General features: G+C 45.8%; 1 protein-coding gene across 1 annotated transcript in view; it reads right to left on the bottom strand.

Moving 5' to 3' along the window:
• The window catches only part of FER1L5 (fer-1 like family member 5), a 56,349-nt gene that overhangs the window by 14,426 nt on the left and 27,695 nt on the right, over positions 1–14,228 (bottom strand). The window contains exons 20-24 of the mRNA XM_072742803.1: positions 4,315–4,439; positions 3,363–3,463; positions 2,549–2,726; positions 2,316–2,471; positions 1,022–1,153 (exon numbers count right to left, since the gene is read on the bottom strand). Coding sequence (XP_072598904.1) covers positions 1,022–1,153; positions 2,316–2,471; positions 2,549–2,726; positions 3,363–3,463; positions 4,315–4,439 — 692 coding nt within the window. The remainder of the gene's footprint in view (positions 1–1,021; positions 1,154–2,315; positions 2,472–2,548; positions 2,727–3,362; positions 3,464–4,314; positions 4,440–14,228) is intronic.

Consider the following 14,228-nt stretch of genomic DNA (forward strand, 5'->3'; position numbering starts at 1 on the left):
ACACTGCTCGTCCAGCTCTCACCTCAGGCCAGACCCACGCCCAGGCTTTTACATGCACTGTCCTCTGTGATCCTCAGAGTCCCATTTCACAGGCAGGGAGACCAAGGCTCAAAGGTCAGCTCTACCCGAGGGTGCGCAGCCACTGAAGGGTGGAGCGGGCAGGTGCCTGTGTTAGAACCTGGGTGGGGGCCCCCGTGGTGTGGGTGGTTAGCCTTGCTCCTCACCCGGGGAACCCAGTGCCGCTCCACCATTTGCCACATCTTTGCTGCCTCTGAGTCTTCCCTACCTCATCCCCTTGCTGGACATGCAGCCCCTGCTGCCTGCACCTCATCCTAAATCCCCAGTCACCTCATCTCCAAGCCCTACGTCGGGGCTGATTATGCATGTTTTAATATATCCATTCACAGCATGCAACTTCGGAACCACAAAAATGTGTTTTTGACTCAGAGAATTAAAAAGCTGAAACTTCTTAAACTTCTTTCCCTCTGCTTTCAGAGCCTTCTCCTGAGCCGTATCGTCCCCTGGGGAGCAAGGCTCATCTTGCCCTCCTCTGATCCTAGAGCAGTCTCTGACCAGCTGCTCACCCACCCCCTGCGTCTCTGGTTCTCTGGAAAGATGGCTCATTTCCAGGCCCCTCCCTCCCCAGAACCACCCGACTGGCCTAGAGGACCCAGCTGGGGCCCACAGGGGTCCTAGGCCACCGTGTTGGTGACAGAGGAGACCCCTGCCAGTTGGAGCCTGGCTCATCTCCCACGCCTTGAAGTAACTGGGAGCAGCTCCCAGGGAACCTCCATCAGGGAGAGTGACTGGCCCTGGGGACCACTCAGCTGCCCCTTGCATCATCACAGGCCTATGGCTTGTCAACAAGGGAGCACCATGTGAGGCTGCTCCAGGCTCTGCTACCTCCCTTTATCAGAGCCCATTTCGTAATCCTCAGATTCTGCTGGTGACATTTTTCTCCACCTCTGGTGCTGGGCAATGGCAGCTGGACCTTCCCCTGCCCCACTGGGCCACTGCTCACCGTCTCTGCGTACACAACAACTTCGCCTTGGCGGAGCAGCTGCAGATCCTTGCTGTCCGTGACGTTGCCGAGCCACATGCAGACGCGGAGGTGGGCCGGCAGTGTGTCCTTCTGTCCTTCACCCTCTGGGTACTAAATCAGAGGCAGGTCAACCCCACAGGGGTGCATGTGCCCCAGGAGCAGGGGTGGGGGTGAGGGGGGCACACACCTGCTCCTTCACAATGAGCCCTTGGAGCATCACACTGAGCTGGGTGCTGGGGCTTAAAGTGAACAGTGCAGAGTTCCTGCCTTCCAGAGGGAGATGATATGCAAATGGTTATACCTGTGACCCCATGCATGACGGAGAGGCTGTGGGGGTTTGTGGGAGGACAGTGCCACCCAGGGAACCAGGGAAAGCTCCAAAAAGGAGTGGTGATGGTGGTGACATTGACAAGGCAAGTGTTGAAAGTGCAGGGTATGCTCTGATCCTCACACACCTCTACGGTGGGGAAAGCATCATTTTCGCCACACTTGTTTTATAGAGGAGCAGATGGAGGCCTGGAGGTTGGTTGGTTGGTTGGTCTGAGATCACACAGACCAGTGAGTGGTACAGCCAGGAGTCAAGTCTCAGTGGTTCTCGCAGGATGAGAAAGACTCTGATGGGCATGGGAGGGGCCTTGCACAATGGTGGGAAGGGCCCAGGGCAGGCAGGTTTGGGGGTGGGGAGGCCCACAGTGGCCTGGCTATTGAGAGTATGTGGCCCTGAGTAGACTACTGCAGTGAAAAGGGGCTGGGGCCAGGCCAGGGAGGTTCAGCATTCTCCAGGAGGCAATGGGGAGCCAAGGACATCTCTGAGAGCAAGGGAGTATTCCCCACATGCTGGAAGGAGGAAGGGGAGGAAGGCTGGAAGGAGGGCTGTCATCAGGGGTGCTGGTCAACCAGCCTTATTTATGGCCTGTGTTTGATATGAGGGGCTGGTGCCTTGTAGGCATTAAATGTTTTGGGAAGTACCCAATCCTGGTCCAGGGGAGAGATGACAAGGAACTGGACCGAGTGTGGTGTAAGGATGATGAAAGAGATGAATTTGAGGAACATTTATGAGGGATGTGGCATGAACAGCATGATGATGGGCCTTCCTCTGGAGACTGCTTGAACCCCACTTCACCTGCTAAAGGACCCAGGAGAGGTGAAGTGGGCATGCCCTCGGGGAGACTCATGGGGGCTGCCCCAAGAGCTCAAGGTTTCTCCCTTGGGGGCTTTCTGGGCCCTTTCCTCCTGAGGAGTGGGTTGGCCCAAGGACTCCCAGCTTCCCCACCTGCAGGAGGAGTGTCTGTATCTTCCCACAGAACCTGCCCGAGTGCAGAGCCCCTGTCGGGGAGAACAGGATGCTGTGAGCGGGGACCTGTGCGTAGGCCACTCGCTGCTCCTTGGACATCAGCCAGATCATCACATCCGGGAGGGTCATCTGGGGCTGCATAGGCGGGAGGGCGTCAGGCCAGCGTGGCTGGCTGTGAGTCCCCCTCCCCCACCAGCGTGTCCAGTGCCCACCTCGGGGAGCACCGCATTGAGGCGGTACAGCCAGTCCTCCACGGTGGCCACCATGTTCCTGGGCTTAACTTGCTTGGCCTTTTGGGCCAGTTCCTGCAGGAGGCGGCTGCGGAGCTGCCACCTCTTCTTGTCCAGGTCAGTGGCTTTGGGCTTATCGGTCATGCAGGGCAGAGGGTGTCTGTGGCCAGGATCGGGAGGGAGGGCGCTGGACCTCTCTCCGCCTCACCTCACATGACCTCCCGCCTTGCCTTGTGGCCAGTGTGTGCTTCCTAGACTTGAGGTCCTGCCTGCCCCTGATGGCCTGGCCCCTGGGTTCTCCCCCTTCCCCTCCCACCCTCCAGCCCCATCCAGTGTGCCAGGCCTGTGTTCAAGGAGCTCCTTCGGAGGTGGGTGAGAGCTGTGGGACAGGGGCCAACCAAACCCTGGGGGCTGTGGGGCTGGGAGAGGCCTTAAGATGAAACTTCCAGCACAGGCCGAGCCCTCTGGAGGTCACTGTGGACAGGAGCAGCAGCTGGGGAAAAGCTGCAGGCCAGGATGTGCAGGGCTTGTCAGGATGACAGGGAGAGGCTTGCTTTGGTGGAGCAGCAGGCATGGGTGTAGGGACAGCCAGGGCAAGGTGGGGAGGTCAGGGCCAGTTTCCGGAGGGCCTCATCGGGGGAGGAGAAGCAGCTCTGTGGTTTGGGCTTCAAGCTGGGGAGAAATTGGAGTAGAGCTCCTTTCTTGAGGAGGTAGGGGTTGGGATTGTTCTGTCTGCACCCCAACCCCATGTGAGCCTAGCTCAGCCCCGGCCTGGGACCACATGCCCCTCCCCTACTTGCAGTCCTCCACCAGCTCCTTCAGCAGCTTCTCCCACTGGGGGAGCAGAGCGGGGTCCCTTGGATTCCTTATGGACTTCAGGGTGTCCAGATTAGCTTTCTGCCCGGCAGGAGAGAAACAGCCAGTGAGCGTGGGGGTTCACCTGGGAGAGGTTACAGGGTTGACTGGCCCGAGATGTTTTCAGTCAGGACCTAGGGCCTTTTGGGTAACCTGAGGATGTCAGTCCAAAGCTCTCACATGCCCTTGCAAGGCTAGGATCCCCATGCACTCTCTTCACTACCTGACAGAATTAAGTGGCAGGAAGGTTCCAGGACTGTAAGGCGTACAGAGTCTTGACCTGGGGCTTCCCTTCTATGCAAAAAAGTCATATCTAAGGTGGAGGCACCAGGTGGCTCTCCTGCCTGAAAATGTTCAGTGACTTCCCTTCCTTAACAGATGTCTAAGATCTTTTGTGATCCGACCTCTTCCAGTTTCTTTGGCTTTATTTCTACATCACTCCCAGGCCCTCACTGTCCCGGAATGTCACATCATCATGGCTTTGCCAATTTTTCCCTTCTCTGCAACTGCACCACGCCCCCAGCAAACTCATTCTTTAAGACTCTGCCCAAATGTCACCTCCTTTTGAAACATCTCCTCTGATTATCCTCTCTTCATCTCCCCTCCCCCATCCCCAACCTCACCACCCCCATAGCTCTGGGTACTATATTTCCAGCCCTAGCTGTGCCCTATGGTAGCTATTTGCATATCCAGCCTCCCAGATGGTAAGGCTAGGCACTGTGTTTGTTCAGCTTTGGGTCATCAGTGTCTAGCAGTTGCCTGACACCTGCGTCTTCACTGGTGTGGAATGCATGAGTGAACTGAGTGACTGGCTCCCTAGGACGGTGATTTAGTTCCCCAAACCTCCCAATCAGTGGCCTGAACCCACCCCTGCACCCTCCTGTACCACTCACCAGGCGGTCCCGAGTGAAGTAGAGGAGGTTGAGGCAGTTCATGCGGAAGCTGCTGTCCTCCCAGAAGGAGGTCACGGCCACGACTGGCTTGCTGTTATACCAGGGCACATAATGGTAGATGTTTCCTGAGACACACACACATGTGTGGGGATGTCTGAGGGACTGTGGGAGGTCTTTTCTTACTGTGTCCCCTCAGAGGACCTTCCCTTCCATTCCTCAAGGATGCCATCTGCTAATAAATCTGAATTGGACCCCTCCCGCCAGAAGGTGGACTGGTGGCCAATTGAGAATGTATACACTTTGATGAACATAGCTGGCCTGGCTGAGCATTCATTGTGCTCAGGTGTCACATAGCTTTTCAAAGTCCTCAATTTACACATGGGAAAATCTAGGCCACGGGTGGGCAGTAGTTTGCCTGGGGTGGCACAACCAGTTGATCATAATGCAGGCATCTAGCTCCAAAGCCTCATGCCCTTAACCTCAGGTAAGATGTCAAGGCAAAGGGCGTGCCTTGAGGTAGAGTATCCCTTTTGGGTGATCTGTAAGGCAGAGGAGGAGTGGGCTCTAGGTTCAGGGGGAGACCCACGGTTTGGTTGGGGTGGGCAGACATCTAACATAAAGGGCCTGCCAGTACAGAGGTACAGGGTCAGGAGAGCAAGGCTGGATAAAAGCCAATGATGGGCTTGGCAAACTAGGTTCCCTGGCCATATTCATTATTCAAATGAGGGGGGAAGCAAGATGAAATATACATTCATTTTTAAATTGTTCTGAGTTGTATTGCTGGCTCAATATAGGGAAAGAAATCTACAGAAGCCAAAATAAAGTAAAAGCAGAAAATCTGTGAGGCAAGCAAAGGCAAAGCTGACTTGCCCTCCAAGTTTCTGGCAAATCTTGGAGAACCTGTGCTCTCTTTGGCAAGGGCCTGGCCTGCTCAAGGTGAACAGTCTCACAGGAGATCCTGTTTGTTATGGGTTGAATTGTACCCCCTATAGATCTATGTTGAAGTCCTAACCCCACTGCCTCAGAATGTGACCTTATTTGGAAGTAGGGTCATTGTAATGGTAATTAGTCAAGATGACATCATACTGGAGGAGGTTAGAGCCTTCACATAATACAGGTGTTCTGATAAGAAGAAGAGGGGACACAGAGAGAGGACAGCCAGAGAGGAAGACACAGGGACTGAGGGAAACCACCACGTGAAGACAGACAGAGGTGGTCTGGTGTGTTTGCATGCTAAGAACACCAAAGGTTGTAGGCAATCACCAGAAGCTGGGGCAGAGGCTTGGAACAGATTCTTCCTCAGATCTATCAGAAGGAACCAAGGGGGGTGGTACCTGGCTGGCTCAGTCGGTAGAGCAAGAGACTCTTGATCTTGGGGTTATAGGTTTGAACCCCCATGTTGGGTGTAGAGGTTACTTAAAAATAAAATCTTTAAGAAATTAAAAAAAAAAAAGGAACCAACCCTGCCAACACCTTGATTTTGGACTTCTAGCCTCCAGAACTGTGAGAGAGTAAGTCTCCACTGTTCTAAGCCACCCAGTTTGTGGTGCTTTGTTAGAGCAGCTGTAGCAAACTAATATGGCATTGCAAAGCTAAGATTTCAAAACCTGAACCCTGAGTTGATGAGAAATAACCCACCACAAAGAAGACAACAGTGAAGAAACTAGCCCATCTCCAGCATCGCTCTGGGTAGAGAGAATAGAAAATTTTCCTAAATATTTGTAACTGCAAATGGGGTCTCATGCAGGTTGTATTTTGCATTCATATCACCTATGTCTGGAGAAAATTCAAAGTAGTCTTTGGTTGGCAGCACCCCAGCTAACTGGAGGAAGCAAAGAAATCCTCTCTGGAGCTGCAACTTTAGTCTACAGCCCCAAAGATTTCCCACAAATAAAGTTCCAAGAAGATGAGTGGCTTAGAACCAAGATGCACACTCTCTAGCCCCACAACTCTGCTTATAGGTATACACCTGGCCAAAAGGTATCCCAGCATTATGAAAGACATGTTGTAAAATATTCATGGCAGCACTATTCGGAATAGTCCCAAACTGGAAACCACCAAAATTTCCCTCAGTAGAAGAAGGGAAAATAAAATCTGGTATGTTTGCTTAATGGAATACTATACAGCAATGAGAATGAACTACAACTATGCCTAAAGACATCTAGGTTTGTGTTTCCATTTCACAAAATGGTGGGCAAAAGAAGCCAGGCACAAAAGACTGCATACTATACGGTTTCTTTTATATAAAGCTAACCAGACAAAACAAATTGGAGGATAGGAGGGTGGTTGCCCTTGCTGGAGGTAGGGATAGAAAGAATCAAGGGGCCTCTGGAATCTAGGGGCTTCATTTCATGGTCTGAATGTTGTTACATTGGTGTGTTTGCTTCACAATAATTCATAGAGTTGGATACTTTGGTTTTGGTACTTTTCCATTGCTATGTTATACTGGATTCAAAAGTTTACTTAACAATTTGGGTGGGATCCCTGGGTGGCGCAGCGGTTTGGCGCCTGCCTTTGGCCCAGGGCGCGATCCTGGAGATCCAGGATCGAATCCCACGTCAGGCTCCCGGTGCATGGAGCCTGCTTCTCCCTCTGCCTGTGTCTCTGCCTCTCTCTCTCTCACTGTGTTCCTATCATAAATAAATAAAAATAAAAAAAAAAAACAATTTGGGGCGCCTGGGTGGCTTGGTTAAGCATTTGACTTCAGCTCAGGTCATGATCTCGGGGTTTTGGGATTGAGCCCCATATAGGGCTCCACACTCAGTGGGGGATTTACTTGTCCCTCTCCCTCTGCCTCCCCCTGCTCTCGTGCACATGCACAAGCGCGTACATGTGCATTCTCTCTATCTCAAATAAAATCATTAAAAAAGTTTATTTAAGAATTTAAAAAAATAGTAGAGATAATACATAAAATAGTGTGTCAAGTGGTGGAAAATACTATGGAGAAGAATAAAGTCGGGAACAGGGATAAGGAGCTGCCAAAAATTTTAAAATAGATTGCTTACCTAAGTCCCTTCCAAGATCTAGAAGAAATTATGCAGGATACAGTTCAGAGAGATGACGAATATGGAAGAGAGATTTAAAAATATGAAGAACAGAATGAGGAGTCCCATAGAGGATAGAGTGAGTCTGAGAAGGAGCCATATAAGAGACAAAGGGAAGAAGTAATTATCAAGCGAAAATATAACTTTCCAGAATTGTTGGAGGACACCATCCTCAGGCTCTGGTACTGAGTGAATCATTAGAATGATAAATAAGCAGAGATCCAGGACTGGGGTTCTTAGATAGGAACGTGCGGATACAAGATGGCAATTTTCTTCTACTCTTGGATAGCATACAAAAGCAACAAGGAGGAGGAAAACAACTCCATTTTCAGCAAAACAAGGAGACAGATATAATCTGTAGACTCAAAATACACATAAAGACTGCCAAAAGCAACTCTGATCGCTGTCCGAAGCTGGAGCAGGAAGGGGTGAAGTGTGACAGAGTCACCTGTGGGGAAGTGAAGAGCAAGGCAGACAGCTGGAAGCACAGCTTGATGAGAGCAGAGTGCTGAAAGTGCCAGCAAAAATACACTCCCAGAATGAACTCAGGGCTCAGAGGAGGAAATGTGAGCTGGCAAAACACAGAAAAAAAGTAGAAGCAAAAACAAAAGCACCATAGAAAGGAAGACAACATAAAAAGGAGCCCAAGGGAGATTAGACCCTGCAGACAACTCAAGTGAGAGGCATAGAAATAAGAAAAGTGACCAAAATAAAATGGAAATAAAGAGTCGCGAAGGATCCGGGAAAAGCTGACAGATACAGAAGAAAACCAAGGAAAATTACTAAGCCCATAAACAGAGCCCCTAAAGTAGAAAACCTAAACCATGGGACAGAATATTTAAAAATATCATTTAAGAAAACTCACATGGGAAAGAGTCTTTTAAACAAATGGTGCTTGAAAAATTGGATTATTCATAAACCATTTAATTAAAAATGGGTCATACAGCTAAATATACGAATTAAAACTATAAAACTTTTAGAGGATAGGAGAAAAATCTTCATGACCTTGGGTTAGGCAAAGGGATCTTAGATATGACACCGTAAAAGAAAATAAATTGGACCTCATCCAAGTTAAAAATGTTTGCACTTCAAAGACACCGTTAAGAAAATGAAAAGACAAGCCACAGACTATCTGCAAATCATGTATCTGATAAAAGACTTGTATCTAGCATATATAAAGAGCTCTTACCACCCCATAAGAAGATAACCCAATTTAAAAATTGTAAAAAAAATTATACCACTAGATAATTATTATAAAAAGGTTTTATTTATTTATTTGTAAGAAAGAGAAAGAGATATCGAGAGAAAGCACAAGCGAGGAGAGGGAGACACAGACTCCCTGTTGAGCAGGGAGCCCAACATGGGGCTCAATCCCAGGACCCTGGGATCATAACCTGAGCCAAAGGCAGATGGTTTAACTGACTGAGCCACCCAGGTGCCCCACCACTAAATAAATTACTAACAAAATAAAAGAAGATTCAAATCTCCCCCTGAAAGAGTACACCATGTGCCAGGGACAACTGATCCCAAAGGATCAAGACTTCAACATATCCTGGTGAAGTTAGTAAACTTGCAAGATAAAGGATATTTGGGCAGCTGGACAGAAAGATAAATAAATTTATAGGGAAAACATATGAGAGAGAAGGTATTGGTTATAAAAGTTTAAAAAGCCACAAACTTCTAGAGCAAAACATGAGAGAATGCCATAATATTTTTGGAGTGAAAAAGACCTTTCTAATTATGACTCAAAAGCCAGAAGCCATAAAAGCAGTAGTTGGAGTACATAAAAAGAAAGCTCATGGGAAAAAAAATCCCCAAAACTGTACACAAAGATATGGGACAAATATGGAAAATGTACTTACAGATGATATCATAAGGGCCTAATCTCCCTCATATATGAAGGGATCCTAGCAATCAATAAGAAAATGACTATTTTCTCATAGAATAAAAGAGAAAATTATATAAACATGCAATTAAAAGAAAATGCAAATGACTTTTAAACATATGAAAAGATGCCCTACTTCATTTATAACGAGAGAAATACAAATTAAAACTATACCAAAATACCAATTTTCACTTACCAGACTGATAAAAATCCAGAAGTTTATACCAGATTTTTTTTTTTTTAAGATTTTACTTATTTATTCATGAGAGACACACACACAGAGAGAGAGGCAGACACACAGGGAGAGGGAGAAGCAGGCTCCATGCAAGGGACCCTGACGTGGGACTCGATCCTGAGGATCAGGCCCTGGGCTGAAGGCAGCACTAAACCACTGAGCCACCCGGGCTGACCTATACCAGATTTTGATAAGTCTCTCATAGTTGCTGGTGGGAGTGTTGACTGGTACAACCTTTATGGACGATTATTAGTCAGGGTACAACCAGAAAAAGAAAAAGCCACGGCAGATGTTTGAAATAGAGGGGATTTAATAAGGAAAATGTGTTGAAAGGGCCAACAGATCAAAAAGGGGAAACTAAGGGATGATGCCTGAGTAACTCAGTTGGGTAAACATTTGCCTCTTGATCTCAGCTCAGGTCTCGACCTCAGGGTTGTGAGTCCAAGCCCTGCTCTGGGTTCCATGCTGAGCATGGAGCCTACTTGAAAGGTAGGAGCAGGGGAGAAGTGAGCTTACTCAGAGATTAGTAACTGGAGGTAGAAACTACTGCTTCTAGGGCTGCGGAACCAAAGGCAGACAGTGGTGTGACCACAGATAGCTGCACAACCACTGCTGCACCATTGAGGTAGCTGCACAGGATGCTGGAGCCTAACCAGTAGTGGCACTAGAGAAGAGGGGCTGCCTGGTGAAGGCTGGGACCATGGAGGAGTGGTCAGCCAAAGCTGGGATCTCTAAAGGGATGTGACCACTTTTAGAGATGCCTGCTGAATTGCAGTGGCAGGAAGGAGGGAGAGGGGGTGGTGGGGAGATAGAACAGAATGACAGTATCTCCCTTTTTAGCAGCTGGCATGGGAATCTGGGAAATGTCATTTGCTGGTATGCGGCCCTGAGATACAGAATAGAGCAAGGAAGGGTAAGAATGAAGCTTGACATAGAACAGAGTATGCAAAGTCTCTCCTTGCTGGAGATGCTGAGAGCAAACAGGAAAATGATCAGCACAGAGGACAGTTTTGCAGGATCTGCCAAGATGCAAATGTGTTTGACCAATTCCACTTTGAAGTCATTTATGCATAAGACTGTATCTTGGGCAGCCTGGGTGGCTCAGTGGTTTAGTGCTGCCTTCGGCCTAGAGTGTGATCCTGGAGTCCCGGAATCGAGTCCCACGTCGGGCTCTCTCTCTCTGTGTCTCTCATGAATAAATAAAATAAATACATAAATAAAAATCTTTTTTTAAATTTAAATATTTTATTTATTTATTCATGATAGACATAGGGGGAGAGAGAGGCAGAGACACAGGCAGAAGGAGAAGCAGGCTCCATGCAGGGAGCCTGATGTGGGACTTGATCCCGGGACTCCAGGATCGCGCCCTGGGCCAAAGGCAGGCGCTAAACCGCTGAGCCACCCAGGGATCCCCAATAAATAAAAATATTTTTTAAAAAAAAGTGTATCTTGATAGCACTGCTTGTAATAGAAAAAGATTGGAAAAGTCTGTCAAGACTTAATAAGAAAAAAGGTGTGCGTGTACACACACACACACACAAAGAAGAATGTAAGGGCAGCTATTTTTAGATATTGCAAAGATAAGTAGATAACAGTAAGAAACTATGGTGGAGGGGCGCCTTGGGTGGCTCAATTGGTTAAGCGTCTGCCTACAGGTCAGGTCACGATCCCAGGGTCCTGGGATAGAGCCCCTACATCGGGTTCCCTGCTCAGTGGGGAGTCTGCTTCTCCCTCTCCCTTTGTTCCTCCCCCGAGCTCATGCTCTCTTGTGCTCTCTCTCTCTCAAATAAAAATAGTAAAATCTTTTAAAAAAGAAACTATTGTAGAAAATATTTTGATGATTCCTCAAAAAGTTAAACAATTACCATATGATCCAGTGATTCCACTCCTAGGCATATACCCCAAATAATTAAAAACAGGGACTCAAATAGCTATGTGTACACTGATGTTCATAAAAAGCCAAAAGGTGGAAACAACCCAAGTGTCTACGAATGGAAGAATGGATAAACAAAATGTGATACGTACATACAATGGGATATTATTCAGCCTTAAAAAGGAATGCAGTTCTGACACAGGCTTTCATGTGTATGAACCTTGAAAACCCTATGCTAAGTGAAACGAACCAGATACAACGGACACATATTACATGATTCCACATATATGAGGTATAGGCAAATTCAGAGTGGCAAAAGGAATAGAGGATTCCAGGGGACAAGAGGATTTATTGTCTAATAGGTAGAGTTTCTGTTTGGAATGATGAAATTGCTCTGGAAATAGAGGTGATAGTTACAGAACATTGTAAATGGACTTAACTCCACTGAACTGTACATTTAGGAATGGCTAATATGGTACATTTTATGTTACAGATATTTTGCCACAATAAAAAAAATTTCTAAAGACAGTATGAACAATTTTATGCTGAAAAATTTAAAAACTTCAATGAAATATATAAATTCCTAGATAAGTTAAACCCACCAAAACTGACTTTAAAATAAATAGAAAAGCTGAATAATTAAAATAAATCTGTATTTAAATTATTGCATTAAAAAACCCACCAGGCTTATATTTATAGGTGAGTCCTATCAAACTTTCAAGGAACAGATGATTATAGTCTTACCCAAATGCTCATAGAGAGTAAAAAGAGGAAATGCTCCTCAATTTCATGAGGCTAGCATAACTTTGATATTAAAATCAAAGGAGGACACTATGAGAAAGAAAATCACAAATCCATGTGATTCATATAGATGCAAAATCCTAAACAAAATATTAGCAACCAACTCTAGAATGTATAACAAAGGTGAAAATCCAATTATATTGGATTTCAATTGCACTTTATACTGAATATAGCAATTGTATGCAAATATATGTAATATATTCTCATATGTGAAGTAGTTATAATATTAACTCAAGGGAGACTATGACTGGTTAAAGACCAATATTGCAATCCCTTGAGCAGCCACTACAACTCATCCATAGATGTAGAGCCACTAGAGATAGAATGCAATACTAAAAACAAAACCAAATAAAAAACACTTGATTAGAACAAAAGAAAACAGGAAAATTCCAGCAGACTTTTTGCAGAAATCATCAAGCTGATGCTAAAATTCATATGAAAATGGAAAGGAATCAGAATAGCCAGAAATTGTATTATTTTGTAAAAGAACAACAAAGTTGGAGGACTTACGCTACCTGACTTCAAGACTTGCTTTAGAACTATAGTAATCAAGAGGGTGTGATATCGGCATTAAAAATGGACAAACAGATCAATGGAATAGAATAGAAATTCTAGGGGTAGTCTGGGTGGCTCAGCTGGTTGAGTGTCCAACTCTTGATTTCAGCTCAGGTCATGATCTCAGGGTCATGAGATCGAGGCCTGTGTTAAGCTCTGTGCTCAGCATGGAGTCCGCTTGTCCCTCTCCCTCTGCTCCTCCCCCCACTTGCTCTCTCTCTCTCTCAAATAAATAAATAAATAAATAAATAAATAAATAAATAAATAAAGTCTTTTAAAAAAGAATAGAGATTCTAGAAAGAGACTCACAGTATATGGTTATTAAAGTAATTCTAAGTGGGAATGAATAGTCTTCTCAGCAAATGGTGCTGAATTTTTTATCTTTATAGAAAAAAGAATCTGACCCTTCCCTTACACCATATACAAAAATCAAGTCAGGTTAGATTGTAAACCTAAACAAAGAATCTAAAATAATAGGGATCCCTGGGTGGCGCAGCGGTTTGGCGCCTGCCTTTGGCCCAGGGCGCGATCCTGGAGACCCGGGATTGAATCCCACGTCGGGCTCCTGGTGCATGGAGCCTGCTTCTCCCTCTGCCTGTGTCTCTGCCTCTCTCTCTCTCTCTCTTTGTGTGACTATCATAAAAAAAAAAAAAAAGAATCTAAAATAATAAAGCTTGGCGGCACCCAGCTGGCTTAGTCAGAGGAACTTTGACTCTTGATTTCAGGGTCATGAGTTTGAGCCCCATGTTGGGTATGGAGATTACCAAAAATAATCTTTTAAAATTATAAGGCTTGTAGAATGAAACACAAGTGAATATCTTTATGACTTGGGGTAGAAAATATTTCTTGGGCCAAATAATATATTACTATAAAAGAAAATATAACAAATTTGATTTAATCAAAATTAGAATTAATTAATTTTAAAGTAATCTCTACACCTAACATGAGGCTCAGACTCACCATCCCAAGATCAAGAGTCATGTGGTCTTGCAACTGAGCTAGCCAGGCACCCCTCAAAATTAGAATTTATTTGGTTCATCAAAATGAGAAACTTCTGATCTTCAAAAGACACTGCTTGGAATTTGAAAAGCCAAGCCATAGAATGGAAAAAATTAGCAAAACAGATCTGACAAAGGACTTGTATCCAAAATATAAAAGAGCTGGAACGCCGTATAAAAGGACAAACAACCCATTGAAAGACTGGCAAAAAACTTGAACAGTGCCTTCACTACAGAAATATATGTGAGCATGAAAAGAGGCTCAGTATTACTACTGATTAGAAAAATGGAAATTAAAGTTATAATTATGGACAACATCATACCCAGTAGAATGACTCAAATGAAAAAAATCAACAATACAAAATTTGGCAAGGATGTGGGGCAAGTACTACTCTCAAACAGTGCTGTGGGGGTGTGTACAATGGTACAAACACTTTGGAAGATTGTTAGTTATTTCCTTTAAAATCCAAATTCCATTCCTATGTAGGTACCCAAGAGAAATGCAAGCATATGTCCATAGAGA

This window comes from Vulpes vulpes, chromosome 16 (assembly GCF_048418805.1).
Source record: "Vulpes vulpes isolate BD-2025 chromosome 16, VulVul3, whole genome shotgun sequence".
NCBI lineage: Eukaryota > Metazoa > Chordata > Mammalia > Carnivora > Canidae > Vulpes > Vulpes vulpes.